Source organism: Anolis sagrei, chromosome 3 (genome assembly GCF_037176765.1).
Source record: "Anolis sagrei isolate rAnoSag1 chromosome 3, rAnoSag1.mat, whole genome shotgun sequence".
NCBI lineage: Eukaryota > Metazoa > Chordata > Lepidosauria > Squamata > Dactyloidae > Anolis > Anolis sagrei.
Window position 1 is genome coordinate 133,435,433 of NC_090023.1, and position 22,364 is coordinate 133,457,796.

The 22,364-nt window shown below is 37.4% G+C and overlaps 1 protein-coding gene across 9 annotated transcripts in view; it reads left to right on the forward strand.

Moving 5' to 3' along the window:
* Window positions 1–22,364, forward strand: part of PCDH9 (protocadherin 9) — a 913,990-nt gene that overhangs the window by 355,933 nt on the left and 535,693 nt on the right. For 5 of the 9 annotated variants that reach the window (XM_060769388.2, XM_060769392.2, XM_060769390.2 and 2 more), the window contains exon 3: window positions 17,738–17,785. The exons of the other annotated variants lie outside the window; for them this stretch is intronic. In XM_060769388.2, coding sequence (XP_060625371.2) covers window positions 17,738–17,785 — 48 coding nt within the window. The remainder of the gene's footprint in view (window positions 1–17,737; window positions 17,786–22,364) is intronic. 9 annotated transcript variants of the gene reach the window in all.

Below are 22,364 nucleotides of genomic sequence, written 5' to 3' on the forward strand. Positions count from 1 at the left end.
CCCACTTTGCATTTGCTTTGAACGCTTTTTACAAATGGGAATTTCTGGAGGTCCTGAGTGCTTTCATGTCAATGGAAATGTTGCATGGAGCATTTTCTCTTTAAAAGTCAACATCTAAGATAGTCTAATAGATTTCTATACAAGACACACTTTCTTGAGAAAAGCTCTCTTCAACACCAGGCTTTTCTTATAAGTAAAGGTGCATAATATTATCAAAGAGAATTTGAAAATGAATCATGGAATTAGGCAGCATGGTCATATATATATATATATATATATATATATATATATAGGTAGCCAGATGCCTTCCTTATTCTAGGCATATCCTCTTTTTCATAGCTAAAATTTCTTTTTGGGGTCCATTTTTAAATGTCTGAGATTTTTTTAAACAAGGTACTTTCACTATCTCTGAAACTCAAAAGTTAGCTGCCTTTGTAAGTCTATTTAGTGTGGATCTCCGGGACAAAATGAAGCACCGTTTAGAAGGCATCCTGTCAGTAGGATAACCAAGATTAGTTTATGAATTTAACATCATGCTCTTCACTAATGGGACATATGGAGAAAGGGAAGAGGAAGAAGAAGAAGGAGACAGAGGCTCTGGTGAGGAAGAAGCTACCACATAATATGGAGTGGTTGTGAGCTTCTTCCATCACCTTTGGATTGTTGCAGTGGTTATGAGGGATGGATTTAGGAATATTTCCAGTAGTAGTTCCCAAAGTAGGGATATTTAAAGTGAAAGTAATCATAGTGATTGGTGGTTCGTAATAGGCAGTCAGTAAACGTGTATTTCCTTTAAATTACCAAAATATGGTAATCCTTATATATACCTGGGCCTGTGTGTGGTAACAGCAATACATTTTTGTGCAGAAAATGTATTATTAACACAAATGACATAATTAAGATAAGAATCAAATGGAGCTTCCAATCGGTGCCTATGGACATATTGAAGAACTGCACTGCCACTTGGACAATTTGGGGGGGGGGGGGGGGTCACACTCCACTAATGCCCTGGTTTTCTCTACTAAAGATTTAAGGCAACTACTCTAAAATGAAAACTGAATATGAAGTGGTTTGATTATATAATTGGGAAGCCCCATAAGCAATTTACTGGAATATGTCCTAATATTCATTGAATAAGAACATCATTTGTTACATGGAGGCTATTTTGAACTTGAGCCACCTTGAATCCCTATAGAGAGAAAGGTGGGCTAAAATAAATAATACATATATAATAATGTCCAAAATTGTCCATTCAAAACTATTGAAGCTAGCATGCTATTCTTTTCTGTGTGCAGGCAATTTAAAAATATTGTAAGAAGTATCATGCATGTAGTATTTCGGAGTATCAACTGGCAGTTTAAAAGAGTGCAGTCCAGCAAAAACTATATTACATGATTGTGCTGATCACATAACTTGGTTTTATCCGTTTTCATTTTTAAACATATGATTTAGGTTTTAATGTTTCAAATTGCTTTCACATCCACTTTGAATCCCCTTAAGGCTGTGATAGGCAGCGTGGGCATTTAATTCATGACTAAGGCATTAATTTTCTGTGCTAACCACTGGGGAAGAAACAGAAACAAAGCAGGGCTTGCATTTATGAAGTTTGTCGCTGATCTGTCCTAGAAGAGTTCAGGGGCCAGCTTTCTTGTATCTAAGGATTTACAAGGGTCACAAAGCAAATTAGAGCAGCAGAAAACTAGTCAAGCACATGCTGGTTTAAATATATGTGGGCTACTGCTGATGTCTCAGTTTATATCCGCCATCACCGTCAGTGCCTACTGTTTTGTTTATGAGCAAAGCTGCATTTTATAGCTTGACTAATCTTCTGAAACCTGTTTGAGGTAATCCTCAGTCTAAAACTGGTTCCCACTGAGAAAAGTAAGCTGGCAGTGATACTGGCATCCTATTCCTATTTTTTTTTTTAAAAAAAACATCAGCAGAGGTTACTCTTCTTCAGATACATTAGGAATGGAGAAAACGGAGAAATACAAAACTGTATTTTTCTCCATGCTGCTGCCAAGGTAATGCCTGAAGTTAACAACAAACACAGCTTAATCCTCCTATGCATTTAAGCGATAATACTGAAGTGGCAAGTTGTGAATTGTTAGAAAGTGAAGTGCCATGGACACTTAGTGAGACAACAATTCTAGAAGCACCCACTGAGACTGCAGTGTGGTTTTATTTGCTCTGCTTTAGGCCTCCATATTAAAACATGTGAGTTATTAGACACACGTGGAGCCTGTTATTCTTATTATTAAGTCCTACTTATCACTATTTTTGTACTTACAAACGTGGGAGAGATACTTGGCAATTCTTCCAAAAATGTTTATAGTCACTTTTACATGTTTTCACCCATAAGTCTACTACATAATATTTCTTTATTAATTTGAAGTTGGAATAGGCCAGAGGTTCTCAATCTGTGGGTCCCCAGATGTTTTGGCTTTCAACTCCCAGACATCCAAATGGCTAGTAAACTGGCTGGAATTTCTGGGAGTTGTAGGCCAAAACACCTGGGGACCGACAGGTTGAGAACCACTGGCAGGTTGAGAACCACTGGCATTTAAATATATGTTTAAAATATATCTATTGAAAGTTTGAAAATTACCAGTTACAGATAGCCACTTGCAATTAATATCATTTTACTAGAACTAAGGACTTGTCTACACTAGTCAAAAACCTAAAGTGGACCAGAAATGGCTCTTAGAAGTCCATCCACATGACATCCAAATACTTTAGGAGTAAATTAGAGTGTACTAGTTCAGTCGTATATTGTGGCATGCCATGGATTTGTCCAAACTCTGGGACAGCACAACATCTTGGGTAGAGTGCAGACAGCAGACTAACTGGCCTGCTGTCTACATGCTGTCACCACCATCCACTTTGTGCTCATCAGCATAGTAAAAAATGGATAAGAATACAGTCGTGCAACTCCCCGGGCTGTCTCAAAATTATTTATTTATTTATTTATTTATTTATTTATTTATTTATTTATTTACAACATTTATATGCCACCCTTTTCACCCTGAAGGGGACTCAGAGTGGCTTACAAGTAATATGTAAATACAATATATTATATTATTACCATAGCACAATATGGTTTTGGGTCCATGGCCTCTGAGGACAATCTTGAGCCAATTAGACTGGCTCAAGTATATTTGGCAAGTGCAGATGAGCTCCCACATGTAAAATAAGGCAACGTTTTGTGATGTAATTGCATCTGAATTTTAGTTCTTACCAATAATCCCAAGGTGTGCAGTCTAATGTTTCAGGTGTGCTTTTATAAGGCCTGGCAGGTTATAGCACTAAACGGCATTGATTGTTGGACAAGAAAAGCAAAGAGGATTTTTTAAAAAATGCAATTGCAAAAGTAAATTATCTGGGATCTTTTCACTCCCCCATGTCACTATAATTAGCTACTTAAAAATCATTCAAAGTTCTCATTTTCTCCCATAATACCCATTCTGATACAGAGTTAGTGGAGAATTGCTTTGAAATATTGGAGAAGTGTGAAAACTGCTGGGCAATGAAGTTTCACCCATTACCCAAGAAGGGACAGATTAGTCAGTTTGTATCAGAATTTAATTTTCTCTCTCACACACACATGCACACGCACAAGTCATCACACAATCCTGTATGAAGTTATTTTCCTCTCCATATTCTTATTAAACTGGTAAGGGATACACCAGAAAATGTCCTCTGTATCCTAAATTATCTATCTACCTGAGTCCACGTGTTTACATTGATTTTGTCTAAACACACCATTCAAACTCAAAAAGCCATCTGACAATGAAGAGTTGTCTATCAGTTCAAATGGGAATATAAATAATAATTTTCTCCATTAAAAATCGAGCTAGTTTGGGGACAGATTTCTTCATGTCTAAATTGCTCCCATTCATCATTCCATTTCCTTAAAACAAGCTGTTTACATGGTCTTACCTTGAAAACTCATATTTAGATACCTCTCTAAAATGTTGCATGCGCACACAAATATATAGTTACTCAGATCACATTGCTTATGCGTCTTTTGATTCTGCTACTGAAAGATGTTCAAAGGAAATTTAAATATGTTGCACATATATGATTTTGTTGCATTTGGCTTTTGGAAGCTGAGTTAGAGAATAATGGAAAATAGCTTTTATTTGTCCCATTAACCTGAATGAAAGCCCAACTGGAAAATTGAGAGTGATTGTCAAGTTCATAATATCTAATACAATAGAAGCAAATTAGAGTTATCTCCAGCAGCAGACGTAGCAGCAGATTGCTTTATAAATCATCATATCACTGACAGTCAATTACATTCAAAACTTTTCAAGCATGAGCATGCAGGGGTGTTTATCTCTGAACAAATTTGTCCATACCCAAAAATGCGGCAAGTTTTGGTGGCTCAGAAAATCAATCTCTGGATGCTATGGGGAATCTCTCCATATTTTCGATATGTTTTTGTGTGTGTGTGTTTGTGTGCTTTCTTCCATTTTCTTGTTTTCCTTCAGTTTTGGAGTCATAGTTTAACAGGAGTCATTTGTTGAATTGATCATTCAATCACATGAATGTGTAAAAGGATAACCATGATGATGAAGATGATAATGATTTCAGTCATTTTTTCACCTTTATTACACATACTTAAGGACACGTGTTATTTTCAATCCTGACATTTTATAGCACAACAATTCTGTGAGGTACATTTGGATGAGAAATAATGACTGGATATAGTAGAGGGGTTTTGGTTTTTTTTGGCAAGTTCTTCACGTCTTTCCTTAGTGGGAGAACATCGGTTCTAAAAAGCCTAAAATGATTCGTTTGAAGATGACACAACACAATAAAGCCATAAAAGAAGATACTAGTAATGGGAAATCAAATGTTTGTGTGTGCGCGTACGCAGTAAGAGAGAGAAAGAGGCAAGTGTGCATGAAACAACCAAAGGAGAGTTAGTTCTTATTAAAACCCTTTTCATTTCCGTAGGTTTCCCTATGTCATTTTCTCCTAGTGGCACTTTGTATTTGTCTTTCCCTTCACTTTAGGGGGAAATTGATGGTTGTCAAGAGATATACAGAACCTCAAAAAGTCACTATATTTTAGAAACTGCTTTAGTTTTTCAAAATCTTTCTCAAATTTTTCACACAGAATTCCTCAAAAATTACCACTGGGATTTTCAGATACATGATTTATTATTTTATTTCTCATATCAGGGCAGCCAGTCAATACATGATCCTCCTCCTCCTCCTCCTCCTCCTCCTCCTCCTCCTCATTATTATTATTATTATTATTATTATTATTATTATTATATACACAACAAGATTAGTACACAGCTGGCTTTTGTTTTTTGATCACATATCGGACACGTCCCATAGTTTCTAGGACTATGTGATGTATCCGCAAATAATATGTGCAGATCCGAGTAGGGTGACATTTGCAGCTGACAGATGGTAATTTTTCCAGTGCACATTGTTTTTAAGTGCAGGTGGGGGTCTTTAGGCTATTATTTATTATTATTATTATTATTATTATATCATCATCATTTTCCCCCACTCTTCTGGTCATAGGGAAGCCATGAATTCAAAGAACACCTATAATTGGTAATTCTCTCATTGGAAAACCATTCAGAGAGAATCCAGATCCCTCTTTGCTTCTCTTCATCCCTTAATCTGGAACAAGGATGAACCAGATATGTTGCTGCTTGATGCTGAATTTTCTATCTACAAGGGAGTCCTATTTAACAGGGCTCCAATTTGCATTGACTTCTGCTCTCACAGAAGTAAATACAAATTGAGCTCCCTTGTTGTCTTTCTATTGAACACAGGGAAGTTGGAAAATGTGGGTGGAAGAAGGAGCAGTGTGTGTATTTCCATCCAATTCCCAGTTTAAATACTAGTGTATTCTGTTACATAATTATGGATGAGCAGATTCTAGAAATTTCTAAGATCCTTAGACCAGTCATGGTACCCATTTTCTGTCCTGTACTTTTTTTTTAGATTTTTCATATGTATACCAGGCAATTTAGTTGGCCATATCCAGATGCACTTTCTATTCAGAATTGCAAGATATTGCTACATTTGTTACCGCTTGCCATTTCTCTTATTCTATGAAGAAACTTCATTGGTAACCTAAAGCCATTTCTTGAGAATTCCCTGTTATCAGCATTCATCTTGCTTCCTACAGTTTAGAGGCACAGGGTCATATTCTGACCAATTGCTAGCAAATGTTACAAAACCACAGTTCCCAAAGGACTTGAACTGAACTTGCAAGGCGAACATCTTCAAAATAGCAATCACAGCATGGAATGCAAACTATGGCTACTTATTAGATGCTTTGCCCTGTGGATAACATTTGTTTATGCTGGACATGTATTGTAATGGTCAGTTACCAATATGGTTTTTTTTTTAAAAGAAAGGAAATAAAAGAAGCTATTTACAGTGACACTTGAGCTGGAATTCCATCATCATCATCATCATCATCATCATCAGTCACACAATGAGTACTACAGTTTTAAATTCTGGCATAGCCTTTGTACCTGAAAAATAGCCAACAATGGAAATTCCTTGGTTTGACAGTTACAAATCAATGGCACATGGAAATAGAGCAATAGCTACAGAAGAAAAAAAGAAACCAATGACATCTGTGGCCTCTTGTGTTCTAATTATGCTGCTACAGGACGGCTCAGGAAAATGATTTTTGTAGCATTGCAAAGAGGAACAGGCAGTGTCGTTTCTTCATCTCTAGACTGTTTGGGAACATGACAGTTAATGTTTCTGGGAAGATTTGCATATTTCCAATCATCTGCCTCTGACATGCATAGGGAAAAGTTTTAAGCTGCCAGTTCTGACAGTCACAAAGTCTGGCAAGCTGCTAGTAATGGGAAAGCAAAGCAAAGGAAGGGAGCAAAGGGGAAGGAGGAGAAGGAAACCCCACAAATTGTACTATTGATATTTGGGTAGCAGCCAAATTACACCCGATCTCTCCACCACACATGAATCAATAATCAAAGTGATTACTACACATTTTGGTGGGCTCAAGTTATCAGTGATTTTGCCACAAAAAGTGACTTCTCCACACTTTGAACAAACTTGAAAATTGCATTTGGCCAATTGAAAATAGAAGTGAGAAATTACAAAGTTGAGTATCTGATAGAATGGAAGAAAGCATCTGCAGGTGTTGACAAAGCTGTAACCTGTTGGGAAATGGCATCTGTGCCAGATTGATATTTCTTTTCCCTTTTATGTTCACAGAAGGGCATCTATTGCTAAATGGTTTTACAGAATAAAGGTTGTTACGTGGAAATATAGGGGTTAGTATTAGGATTTTATTTCTTTAGTTGGCTGTCCTACATACATTTAGCTACCAGCACTTCTCAGTAAACTTGTGTAGACTTGTGGTGTTTTTCCCCCTTTTTATTAGTGTATTCAGGATTAACTTTTACAGGCTTTTGCTTTTTTAAAGGTAATGCTAAGATTATTCCAGTGTTGCAATTCCAAAATCTGTTTTATATTAAAAAATAATGATAGAAATGCTTCCAATTCATAAGATGCAGGTGTGTTCATAGTGTGCATAGTTAAAAACATAAATGCTATAATTACTACGATTCTCCAGTGGGAAGACTCAAAGGATAATTAATGACTGACCAAAAGCCATCTCTTGAGTTCATGACGAAGCTAAGACTTCTTGGCCCTTAGCTCAGTCCCTATGTGGATAGATTGATGATGCTGATATTCATTTCACATTCACTTGATTATTTTGAACATGTGCCAGGAATAGCCTGTATGCAGCAAATTCTTGTCATTTCAAAGAAGGATGATTAACAGGCAATTCTGGTTAGCCTTTACAACTCTGCTTTCACAGAACGTTAAAAGTAAAGGAAAAGAAGGGATTTTACTGTAACAAGGTGAATGTTTCATTGGTGCAAATGTTCTCACATGCCTAAGTATCACATTAGATCTGGCATTATAAAGAAACATTGAAAGTACCATATAAAATGACTGGGCATATAAGACAACCCCCAACTTTTCCAGTTACAATATAAAGTTTGGTATATGCTCGCAGTATAAGACTACCCCTTTTCCAACACACACGAAATAAAATTTTACTGTACCTCCTTCTCTGCTCTCAGATCTTGCACATGCACACCTGCAGCACTTCACTGCAGTCTTCAAGAGTGAGATCTGAGAGGCAGAGGAGAAGGTACGGTAATAGGATACAAGGGTGGGCCAGACAGGTAAAAGAGGTGTGTTTGTCTGGGCCCAGAGCGACTCTATCTCTTCTTTCCATACCCCTGGTGCCCTGGACGCCTGCAGCTTGCTCCGCCCTTCACTTACACCTTCCCGGTGAGGTGCCCCTTCACCTCACCATTGGGACTGCATTAAGTCGATGAATCCTGATGAATGGATTTTCTTCTACCGTACTTGTACAGCATCACCCTTAATGCAGCAACCACAGATTCTCCAATCCGATTGGAAGTTTCAGCACCCACTCTATAAGACAATTCCCAGCGTATAAGACTACTCCCGTGTATAAGATGACTCCCGCGTATAAGACTACTTCCATGCATAAGACTACTCCTGTGTATAAGACGACCCTGTGTATAAGACGACCCCTGACTTTTGAGAAGATTTTCTTGGATTAAAAAGTAGTCTTATACACCGGAATATATGGTATTTTTTCAAACAAGAATAAATGTTTAAAAACACATGAAAAGAAATAAATAATCGAAGACAATTTCTAAACAGCAGAAGCGGATTATATTTATTCTGGTTACTCTGATTGAAAAAAAAAATTCCCAGTGCCCATCTTAGCCTTTTTGAACTGTCAAGTGTAGTTTGATTGAAAGTACCATCATACTTCTATTCCAGTCTTCAAAATGTTCTGCTTTTGTTTAATCACGAGACATAGAACTTTCCATAATCCTGGAGCTGAACATACTATAAAAGTTTATATTCAGAAAAATATACAGCCCCTATCTTAGGCTCCCCACCTCTCTCTCTTTTTTTAAAATGAGGACATGGTCCCTACCAAGAGCTAGGGATAAGCAAATCCAGACCACTTTCATCCATATTTCAATATATTAAATTTATTTGGAAAAAAATTGGTAAGTTCTTATAAAATAACGGGAAGCTCTTGATTTCACCTTTGAACTAAGTTGACTCCAGCAAGTCTTTCTGCATCTAATTATTCTGTCCTTTTCATTTCTAGTACTAAATTGGCTTTTATCCTTATCAAAAGTCCAGTATATTGATTCAATGTAACATAGTTCTCAGGTAATTGTTGAACTTCTCCCCCGCCCTCCAAACTGGGACCAATGGGTTGAAAAACCTTGGTTAAAAATAGGACAGGAAAAAAAAAACAAAGGGAAAATATTATCTGTAGTCTGTTTTCTGTTCTCAGATTCCTTTGCTGCAGATTCACCCCCTCTCACCTCAATCAATTTGCTATGTAAAAATATTTACTTCAAAATATGCATCTCAAATATCATTAAAATGTAATTACAATGTTTGTTTAAAGTGAAGATTTGTCTCAGAGCATATGGGTGATGTCAAAAATGATAACTAACTAAATTGTGATCTACACACTAATTTAGGAGAAGTGAATCAGGAGGTCGCATAGAAATCTTTGAAACTTGATCTCAACCAGCATCTGTTGTGAACATTAAGGTTTGTCTAGATAGACACATTTTCAAAGATTATTTAGAACTTCTAAACCATTGGATTTAACTCACAACACTGAATTGTTTGCATTTTTCTCTTGATATTGCAGTCAGTTGTCTGTGTTGCACTGGCCAGAATTTATTCAAATTATCACTTTTCATGCACTCAGAGCAAAACATTCTTTCTCCCTTTGTCAATAATTTATAGTGAGGCCATCACTAGGATTAATATTTTGCATCTGGGGGAGTAAATTCTTTGAAGCTGGAAAGTTGTGTGTTATATTTGAAAATGTTTGTTGTTTTCTTCATTGAGAAGAAATTGATCTTTCAGAAGTATCACCATCACGTTAAATAGATGTTCAACACATCTATTGGGCTAGAGCTCTCTTGGGATAATCACTGTGTTTTCATCAAGAAGGCAGTGATTAGATTTTCTGATTATTATAATCACCTAACTAATTAAATATCATGTTTCAGAAAAGAATACAACATGACAGAGGCTTCCAGAATTGCTGTAGTCTATCTGAAATGACATATGCTTCTGAATATATAGGGTTTTTATGGACAGTTTTTGCATTTGCATCTAGATCTCCAGATAACTTCTGAATTTTGAGTTCCCTTTAAAGGAATGATGGCCAAAAGGATATACTGCACTAGTGCACCATTCCATTGATATATCCTTGTCTCTGTTTTATAGAAAAGAGAATTTCAACCTACTACTACAACCACAAGTCAGTCAGTTACTTTCAAAGTTTCCAAGGCTTTTTGCTTAAGGAACTCACATTTTCATTAAACTGTTTTATGTGAAATCTAGCAAGAGTATAAGAATATTAAAAACATTAGAGACATCCCTCCATATTTGTGGTTTTGACTTTTGAAGATTTGATTTTTCATGGATTTGATTAAAATGTCTCTAGGAATCTCTAGGTCCCACAGTCTGATTCTGCTGATTCTGTGGTCAACTTTCTCCAGTCATGCTAGAGAACCTAAAGATATCTAGAAAGAATAACTCTAGGGATATATCTACTAGGGTTGTTCACAGATTCAATTTAAAAAACAAAACAAAAACAAAACCCGGCCACAATAGAACAGCAGCTGCTGAAAAAATGATGCTTTCTGTTGCTTTCTACTACACATGGAGTGTGGGGAGGGAGACAGCCACTAGAAGAGAAAGGATCTGAGGAATTAGATCCAACTTATGACAGAGAATAGAAATTTTACACAGCCCTATTGCTTTTTGATGGTTCAATGCATACACAGTTTATTTCATGCACACAGTTTTTTAACAAATTGTGTATAAAATTATATTTGGGCTGTATGTATAAGGTGTATAGTAAAGGTAAAGGTTTTCCCCTGCCCTTAAGTCCAGTCGTGTCTGACTCTGGGGATTGATGCTCAAAAAGCCAGCATTGTCCATAGACACCTCCAAGGTCATGTGGCCAGCATGACTGAATGGAGCGCTGTTACCTTCCGGTACCTATTGATCTACTCACATTTGCATATTTTTGAACTGCTAGGTTGGCAGAAGCTGGGACTAATAGCAGGAGCTCACACCACTTCCCATTTTCGAACCTGCAGCCTTTCAGTCAGCAAGTTCATCAGCTCAGCACTTTAACCTACTGTGCCATCGAGAACTCCATAAGGTGTATATGGAACATTAAATTAATTTTGTGTTTAGGCTTGTTTCCTAATTCCAAAATATCTCATTACATATATGCAGCTATTCCAAAATGAAATTAAATAAAATTCAAAACATGGAACATTCCAAAACATTACAGATAAAGGATATTCAACCACTATTTCATTTAGTATTTCTCTTTTTTTATGCGGAATCACTAATACATTTTCAGCTGCTTCTGACATTAAAAAATACTATGTTGTGGGAAAGAACAGAAAGCAATTTCATTCCTTTTGAAAATGAACTAAGTAGTAGGCCTGCGTAACCTGGGATTTCAAGGATAAACTGAACAGTAGATGTACAGAGGTTTATATTCTGCCAACAAAGAAGTAAGTTTGAAATATTGTACTTAGTTACAATCAAATCCATAGGTGCCTTTTTCAAACACTCTGACTTTCAAAAAATTTCCCCAGCTATCTTTATAAGAACTTCAGGTTATTTTAGTGGTTTTAGAAAGGCAAGTGCCCTCACGTGTTTGAGATCTGCTGTATCTCGAGAGATGCAGAGCTTTTAAAAGAGTATTATATTCAAAGACCTTCTAAGCATCATAGTTTAATACGGGTTTACTTGCAGCCGAAGGTAGTATCTGACTGACACTAGATAAGGATATTGCCGCAAAGATCATGCTGGTTTGTTCTCCTAGCAGTCTGAGCATAAGAATTATTGAACTTCTGTCTACAAAAGGATTCAAGAAGGCCTAAGCTCTCCTTACTTGTGTATTGCTATAATAGGCACACAACTGGCAAGAATGTCAAAAGCCCAGTTGAACCCATTAGTGGCCCTTTGAAAGAGATCTGGTTGTATGGGAGGAGCCTGGCTTTGTTCAGGGAAACTTTCAATATTCTTTTTTATGTACAGAACATAAAACATTTACGCTTAATGGGCATGTTGGAAAGCTGAAAAAAGTAACTTTAAGAAAAGTCTTTGTTCAGAACCATATTTTCTTCTAGATATATTTCTTGCAGTTACAGCTAAGCTATTTAGTGAAATAATAAGCATTCCTGTGAAATGGTTCACAGCACTATGGGGTGTGTGTGTGTGTGTGTGTGCGCGTGTGCGTTGGTTGTTGCCCTCCTTCTTCACCTTGATAAATTTGCAAGACTATTTCTCTCTACTGCCAGAAACAAACAAGACACTGTGTGAGGTGTCATATTGTTCAGTTCAATAAGTTTTGAATCTAAAAATATTTCTGCCCTCCACTCCAGTTCACCAATTCAGAGTGGAGAAATGTTTAAGAATTTTCTATTCCATCATTCTGTGCATGCACCATATCAACATAAACATGAAGTTATGAGCTTCCAAATGGTTATATTTTTCAGAAAATAACTTACATGATGTTAGCTTTCTGTATGTTGGAGAATATTTGATCAATTAATTTAATCATGAATCAGAGAATGAATTAGTCACAAACTTGTTATATAGCCATGTACTATGATTATTTCATTACATGGTAGGGTTAGACTGTGCGCACCCACAGAAGTACTGTAGTGCCTACTTTTTTTCTCTTTAAAAATATAACTTGAACAAGGCCCTTAATTTTTCCTGTATATTGTTTTTGCTAGATCTTTAGCCCAGTTCCCAAATGGTTCAACTGATGCACTCTGTGCAAAACCACATAAATGTTTTAAAATGTGTGGTTTCGATCCAGGAAAAAAAAAGTAAGATATCTCCTTCCTAGTCCTTCCTCCTTTCCACTGAAAATCTTTGTGTTCCCCAGAGTCAATGGGCTGGCTAATTATTCCTATAGACTGCCACAAGATGGTTGCATCTTGACAGGGAAACTGAAGGACTTTGGTAGTGCTGCCTTGCAGAAGCAGAACTCTTCTTCTACTTGTTCAAGGCACCTATGGATCCAGTAGAATGTTTCAAAGTCTTATAGAAAAATGACACATGCATCCTTCCTACTTACAGCTTTTTAGGCATCCCTATCTTCAAGAAGGAAAAAAGGGTGACCCAAACAATTACCGTCCAGTCAGCCTCACGTCGATACCAGGCAAGATTCTGGAAAAAAATGTTAAGGAAGTGGTCTGCAAACACTTAAAAACAAATGCTAATAGTCAACATGGATTTATATATAAAAAAAGTCATGCCACACTAATCTGATCTCTTTTTTTCGATAGAGTTACAAATTGGGTAGATGCAGGGAATGCTGTGGATGTAGCATATCTGGAATTCAGTAAGGCCTTCAACAAGGTCCCCCATGACCTTCTGGCAAGGAAACTAGTCCAATGTGGGCTAGGCAAAACTATGGTTAGGTGGATCTGTAATTGGTTAAATGAACAAACCCAGAGGATGTTCACCAATGCTTCCTCTTCATCCTGGAAAGAAGTGACGAGCGGAGTGCCGCAGGGTTCCGTCCTGGTCCTGTTCAACATCTTTATTAATGACTCAGGTGAACAGTTAGAAGGCATGATCATCAAATTTGTTGACAACACCAAATTGGGAGGGATAGCCAATACCCTAGAAGACAGGAGCAGAATTCAAAATTATCTTAACAAATTAGAGAGATGGGCCAAAACTAACTAAATGAAGTTCAACAATGACAAATGCAAGATACTCCACCTAGGCAGAAAAAAAAAAAGAAATGCAAATGCAAAGAATGAGGGATGTATGGCTTGAGAGCAGTATGTGTGAAAAAGATCTTGGAGTCCTCGTTGACAAGTTAAACATGAGCCAACAATGTCATGTGGTGGCAAAAAAGAAAAAGCCAGTGGGATTTTGGCCTGCATAAATAGGAGTATAGTGTCTAGATCCAGGGAAGTCATGCTACCCCTCTATTCTGCCTTGGTCAGACCACATCTGGAATACTGTGTCCAATTCTGGGCACCACAATTGAAGGGAGATGTTGACAAGCTGGAATGTGTCCAGAGGAGGGTGACTAAAATGGTCAAGGGTCTGGAGAACAAGCCCTATGAGGAGTGGCTTAAAGAGCTGGGTATGTTTAGCCTTCAAAGAGAAGGCTGAGAGGAGACATGATGTTGATGTATAAATATGTGATGGGAAGTCATAGGGAGAAGGGAGCAAGCTTGTGTTCTGCTGCCCTGGAGACTAGGATGTGGAACAATGGCTTCAAACTACAGGAAAGGAGATTCCACCTGAACATTAGGAAGAACTTCCTCACTGTGAGAGCTGTTTAGCAGTGGAACTCTTTGCCCCGGAGTGTGGTGGAGGCTCCTTCTTTGGCAGGTTTTAAGCAGAGGCTGGATGGCCATCTATTAGGGGTGTTGTGAATGCAATTTTCCTGCTTCTTGGTAGGGGGTTGGACTGGATGGCCCACAAGGTCTCTTCCAACTTTATGATTCTATGATTCAAATGGCTTAAAGGACCACAGAAATTAAGTTCATTTTTTGATAGTAGGTAGAGAGAAAACAAACAAGATGACAAAAAATCTGTCTACAGACTGATTAACCAGACACAGATATCAGACAAAAAATAACAGGAAAACAGACTTAAGACTTAATCAATAAAGCTTTAACAGACAGGAGTGTAATTAATGCCACTCTCAGCAGGATATTATGGAAAAATGTCATGCCGAATCTGATCTCATTTCTGTAATGAGTTAAATTGAAAAATGTAAATGTGATGGTCTTGCTTTCTCTTGGGAGATTATGGACTGCTCTACACAGTAGCTCAATAATGCTGTACTTCTTCATGATTTTCTCGTTGCTGCACTCTGTTGTTCACCAATCCTCATATAAGATGATTTTCCCTAGTCTTGTTTACTATAGTGGCACAAGGAAAATCTACAATGTGATAATGCAATATCATATGATCCGGAAGATTTTCACCATGGGGAGTAGCAGGAGACAAGGGGATCTAGCATTTGGCTTAGCAGCATCCAATGTTTTGGTATTTCTGGTGCTATAAGATATAGACATGCTCAGACTTTGAACAGAAAACCAATAGGAACAACATTTTCAGATGCAACTTGCTATGAAAAGGCAGGAGCTGACATAGTGGTTTGAATCCAGATTAAACCATGTCCCATTGCTTTCAATATATTAGCTTTAAGTGTGATTACATGCCAACTCTATGATTCTGTTGTTATGTCTGTGCCTAACCCAATATAAATAAAACACTTTAAGATTGCTTAAATTATGTAGATACACCTCAGTAAGTATTCATAATGAGAACTTTTTTTTTATTGAGGATAGGATATCTGCAGGCACTAAATACAGTATAGGGAAAATCATTGACATTCTCACAGAAATTTAAAAAATGCACAATTAATGCTGATGAATTAGAATGGATGTGAAAAGAAGAGAAAACAGTAGTCTCATCCCATGACAATCAATAGATATATTGATTGTGTTATATTGGGTTATGCTTTTGTGTAATATTGTGTTATTGTATTGATGGGTGTGGCCTCATATAAGCCGCCCCGAGCCCCCGTGGTGGAGATGGAGCAGGGTATAAATAAAGTTTTGTTATTATATTATTAAAGTTTAGCACAAGAGTGAATCAGTTCAAGGAGTGCTACTTTCTGACTGTAGCAAGATACTCCATTTTGATCCCTACTTCTATGAAAATCTGTGAGTTATAAAAATGCAAAATGCACAGTATAATTCATTAAAGACTGGGGACACATCCACACTATAGAATTAATGCAATTGGACAATACTTTAACTGTCATGCTTAAGACTGTGGGATCATGGGCATCGCAGTTTTACAAGATGTTAAGCCTTCTCTGCTAGAATGCTAGTGCTTCATCAAACTACAAATCCCAGGATTCCATAACATTGAGTGATGACAGTTAAATTGTTGTCAAACTGCATTCTACAGCGTATCTGCAACCTATCTGTGAGGCAATAATTAGAATCCTGTTAGTTTGTTCTAATCAAAATAGACCTGTTAAACTAATTATTAAATGATGAATCAACACATAAGTTCTACTCTAGCCAGGCTTATCTATTATTGCTGTTGGGCTACAACAATAATAAAAAAGTTTCACTACCATGTTGCTTGGATTGAGGTATCCACCAAGGGGCTTCATGAACTTTGGTTTTGGGAGACTGGTCCATACAAAATCTATTTTCCATTGGGCAATTTTAAAAAGAGAATAACATTATTTTTTCATTGACAGACATTGAACAAAACTGAATTGAAGTCCTCCAAAGAAAAATATGGAGGAAGAGGGTGGTAGGATCTGAAAATTATGAAAAAGGAAAATAGTTGAGGAATATAGGTCAATGAAGATATCTCAAGATGTTGCTGAATTTCAGGGTGATTCCACACCACTCAAATCAACATTAAAACACCAGTTTGTCATGGTGTGTATGGGCACAGCCTCCCTAACCTCCCTGCACCACCTTTCCCTCGCAAAATGACAGGAATAACACATTACCTTTGCAGCAGACTCTGTAGCTCCTAGCAGATCTATGAGATCTTCCCACTCCAAAGCTCCAATTGCATCTTGGTGATGCAGATCATCACCAAGATGGAAGCTTTGGAGCGGGAAGAGCCCTCCCCTACTTCAAAGCTCTGTTGCAAATTCAGGAGATACAGAACCTGTATTTTTCCTGGTGTTTTTCCAACCTAGGATAAACTTCTATTAAAAAGGTTAATCTCAGGTTAAAAGGCATTAGCCTGGGTGCACCATTAGGACACCCCAGTTTAATGTGTTTCCTACACTGCACTTTGTGGCACTGTAGATAAGGCTCCAGTTTCCACTATTACTGGCTTTGGCTAGGCTGCTTAGGGCTGTTAAAAATTGCAGGGCAGGGGAGTGTAGGGTGATTCCCACCCCTGGTTTGGCTCAATAGTGGATGTTTTGACTGTCAGAAACTTTCCATGACTTTCATCAGGTAAACAATGATCTTGATTGCTGAACAGCTAATAGCAACAATTCAGAAGTTTTGTAATTAATTTTGTTTTCTTCAAGTAGGATCATGCAATTCTGATTGATTATATGGCATTATCATTGCTTAGTATTGCAAATACATTCCTTACCCAATTTTGTCTCATTCTCCTGTGGAATCTGTTGACAATTGTAGCTTTAAAAACTCACATTGTAAAAAACCAATTCAGCTGAGCATGGGAGGGGGAGAACCCTCCAAATTGTAAAATAAAAGGGTAGTTATACATAAGAATTTATGGTACATGATTCCCCCTTCCCCAGGTAGCCTAGTTAACATGGAACAAATGCTTTTATCTGTTTTAAAAATGTGTAATGTATTCTTCTTTCTTGAGAAGTCTGTGGTCCAAAAAGACATTTGTATTCAGCTGGTCCTGGAGTTACAAATGCTTATATTTCCTGCATCAATTTATTTAAACATAATGTTAACGCGAAGGCTAGAAAATCACAGTGACCTGTGATGCAGATTCAGAAAGCCTATCCAGCGTCTTCTTTTTGTAATTTAAAACCATTCAGGGTTTTCATTCTTTTCTTTTTTTTCCCCTCCTGGTTCCATGAAATGGATTTTCAGCAAGGCAATAACAGCAGGGAGCCGGACAAAGGGACAAATGGAGAAATGGTGAGTTATTTCCCATTGTTAAAGGGAAAACTTTGATAGGAATTTTGTTTAAATGCAATTAGGTCAGCACAGGTGAATAAAATTCACATTTAACAACCAAGAACCATTTAAGCCCAGCAAGAGTAATGTGCCCCAAACTTCTAAAAATGTATGGTTCCCCCATCAAAAATTGGGTTTTAGTTTTCTTGCTGTGAGTAATGGCTTACAATTGCACCTGGCAGAAATATATTATGCTAGACAAGGAGCATGGAATTGAATAGGCATGGGCTGAGCTGCTGGACTTAAGGAACAAATAGTTGGTCCTTTAAAACTGGATGATGATGACAATGATGATTGTGATTGTTGTTGTTATTTGCCCAACTTCACTCACTCTTCACACTTCCTTGACTCCCTTCTAGCTTTGTTGCCAGGTAGCCAAGAAAAGCAACTTGAGTCTTACTGAACATTCAGAGGAAGCCCGCTGTGACAGTTTCACACAGGGGGTTTGTTGTTCAGTTCTTAATTAAATTATTGAGAATTCTCTTTTGCCGTCTCGTAGTAAAACTGTCCTAAATTACAGAAAGTTTAAAGGCTGTTTCAGCATTGGGATGTAAACACCTTTAAAAAATGTAAATGAATGATGTCCAACTGATAGCCTGTAGGTTGGAGCAGGTTTCCAAAGACGTTTTATCTTACCCTTGGTGACCTACCTAATTTTAAACAAGATGTTATTCAAAACAACAACAGTTTATAGTTAAACTTGTAAGGAAGCAAAGCAATGAGTTCATCTGCTTTAATATTAATATGAATTCTATAAGTCCTGTTTCCTATCCATTGTGAAAAAAGCAAAATTACCTTTTGGTGGATTTTCTTGCAAATCAACAACACAATGACCACCACCATCATCTGAATTATGTTCCAAAAAATTGCTTGTGCCATAAATGGGGTAAACTGATGGCTGCAGTCATTTACACAACTGTATCCAATTGAAATCATTATACTACAATTGCACAGAGATAGTTATCCCTATAGGCTTCTGTGGCCCCTTCTACACTTCCATATAATCCAGATTATCAAAGCAGATAATCCACATCATCTGCTTTGAACTGGATACGCTGTCATATAACCTAGTTGCAAGCAGATTGTCTGCATTTTATACAGATGTGTGGGAGGGGCCTGTGTAATCTCAGCCAGGTTTTGAATCTATGTAGTGGCATTACAGTTCAGAGTAATGTGGAACTGTGATTGTTGTGTGTATTGCTGAGGGCATTATTAGCTCTCCTGAAAAGAGAGAAAGATAAAGAATCAATATTTTGCATTGCTTTACAAAGTCAGAAATGGGAAGAAGCAGGTAATGTTATAAATCTTTGCTCTGTGCCACTTCCACTCTCTTAACCATCTAACCTAGAATTTAGTACAGACAGGCTTTACTTGCCCACCTTTTGGGGAGCAAGGTCAAAATTTTGCATATTTTTGGCCTTCATGGGTGATAAGGTGTTTTCTCTGCCTTGTGCTTATTCACTATGGAAAAATTGGTTTTAGATGCTGCTTTAAAATGAGATATTCATTTATTACAGTCTAGGTAAATTGCATTAATACCTATTTCCCTATTTAATTTAACTATTAATTACAAAGTGTATTATTTGGTCACTTTTCACAGCTTAGTGTAGGAAAATGAAATCATTTCTAATAAACAGTGAATGTCCATGGGAACCTTTTTGTGAAAGTTAGCTCCTTGGACTTCTCCATTCGGTCATGGAAGTCAGAGATAGGAAAGGGAGCAACTTTGGGACTGGACTCCTCTAAGGTTCAGGGCATGAGGTAAAGGCCAGTATATTCAACCTTCCTGAAAATAGACTGCCCAGGTACAAGCTAGACTGATTTGCTTGTCTCTAGAGTAAGGCCGGCTACTAACTATTGACATGCTGGAAAAAAATAAGATTATACCTGCTTCAGCATACATCATACTAAGCAGCCCTGCTACAGATCAAAATTAAATGGTTAGTAATGTTGCCATTTTAAAAACAATACATTTTGTGTGTCTGTATCTTTGTTCTGACTGATTGGGTAAATATTATTTTAACTGTTAACTATTCTAAGCAGGCATGTAGGCTTCAGCCCCCCCCCCCCCCCAAAAAAAAATTCTCATGGTGGTTCGCGAAAAGGCCTTACTGGTGCACTATTTAAACTGTTATGTTTATTCATATCATGATCTGATCACCATACTCAATATATCCCATATGCATGGGGATATTGGGGTAATGATACAAAAGGTTTGCTAGGGTAGACCCTCTTTCACTCAGACTCAGCCCCCCCCCCCCGAAACTCACCCCCCCCGGAACCCCCCGGAACCCCCCCCCCCCCCCCGAATCGAAATCCTGACTACGGGCCTTCTAAGTATTCTAAGTATATGGCAGAAGTTGAAAATGTGCAGCTTTTTAAATGTTGGATTTCAATCCTCAGGAACCTCAGCTGGCATAAGCTATAGTATAGAAAGTCTGGACTAGCAGTCCAGCAACGTCAGGAGAGTTGCATGATGCCCACTTTTTTCTTTAATACCAATCTTTTGAATGGTATTTGACCTCATTTAAAATTTCATTAACTTGACCAAACCCATCACCAAACTCAATAGGATGTTGCCAGTGTAAAGCTGGATTTGCTAGCAGAATTGAGGCATAATCTATAAAATTATTTGGCAGGAAGACATATTTTAATATCTTCTGCCAAGACACAACACTTGGAGGACCATCATCCTTGGGTTATGTGAAATCGTCTAAGTAAGTAAGTATACAGGTTGAGCATCCATTGTCTGGAATTCCAAATTCCAAAATAGTGATAATTCATAATTCTCCACATAGATTATTGAGACGGAGGCCTAATCTACATTGATCATTTAATGCAGTTCAAAGCTAGTGGTGGTCAGACAACAAACACCCACAAAAGTGCATGAAACAAAAATTATTTTTCATCAGTGCTTTATTGTTTATATAATCACCATTCAAACCTTCAACTGGTTCCACAATTTACTGTATAATCATCTGCAAGTGAAACCATTTTCTGCAATCCCTATTTGAAAGTGAATTAAATGGTCAATGTAGATGGAATGGTCAGAAAGCAAAGAGATTTTTGCTTGCTGATTGTTCATTATACACAAACTACATTTCATGCACAAGATTATTAAAAAGTAATCGGGTTATGTGTATAATATAAGCTGTATATGAAACACAAACATACATACAAATAAAGGTAAAATCTGAAATCCAAAATACTTCAGGTTCTGATAATTTCAGATAAGGGATACTCAATCTGTGCAATATTATTTAATATTTCATTTTACAATACATGTGCTATATCTTCTCTTTGCGTTGCATGGCCATTTCTTGGTCTGTGGTCCAGGGGATTACTTTTTTGACATTTTAGACATTTCTGAGACAAGATGCTAAAAGCATTCGGACAGTGACATTTTGTCCAATATGGTATTTTAGGGTTTTTTTTGGTTTAAGTTTCTATTTTCCAACTAAATCGACTATGATCCCTTGGCATTCTGCGTAGCTGATTTATATAGCTAGTGTTGCAGAATGATTCTTTGGGAAAAATATTCTTCAGTAATATTTTCATCTGACAACAGAACTGTTAAAACACAAGGGACTCAAACCAGGCTGCAAAGCAACCTTAAAAAGATTAGAGTTGGGAGGTCTACATGCAACACTGATAGATTCAATATTAATAAATGTAAAGTCCAGGAGTCAGAGGGAAAGGAAATAAAAACAGCACAGATACAATACTGAATGAAGTAACCAAGCAACCACACAGTCTGAGTGTATTTTTTTCTTCTTTTATTTAGTCCCAGTGTCCCTTTCAGAGATATTTGTAAATCCATCATTACACCACAAATACAGAACAGAGGTGGGATGCATTTCCAAGATAATTACATCCCCGAGAAATTATTCACAATCCTAAAAAGGAGTTTTCCTTTGTCCTGTTATCCATTGTGCTTTAATGACCATTACAAGTTGTATTTATTTACCACTGTCTATGTATGTAACCATTATTGTGGAACAGATGTAGCTTTGTGGTACAGCATCTGCATTTCACAAGTACAGCAGGGAAGTACTTCAATCTGAACTATAACAAATCTGCTGCTAATCAGTGGCCATTCGCTAACACATTACCCTCTAAAGGTGTATCCATACTGCAGAATTATAGCAGGTTGGCAGCACAGCATCTGCCATGACTCAATGCTATGGGATTTTGGGATTTGTGAGATATTTAAACTTTTCTGATGGAGAGCCCTAGTGCCACAACAGACAAATTCCAGAATTCCATAGTATGGGTCCATGACAGTTCAAGTGGTGTCAAACTACTATAATTCTGCAGTTTGTCTGGTCTCTGGGTGATTACCTTTAGGACCCTTTGGTATGGATCTTTTCCTCCTGGACTATCCTGCCAGCTTCCTATGGTCTGATAGGGAGGTGCTTCTTTACATTTCCATTACGAGTGAATCTACACTGTAGAATTAATGCAGTTAGACACTACCTTAACTGCCATGGCTCAATGCTATGGAATCATGGGTGTTGCAATTTTACATGTCTTTAGCCTT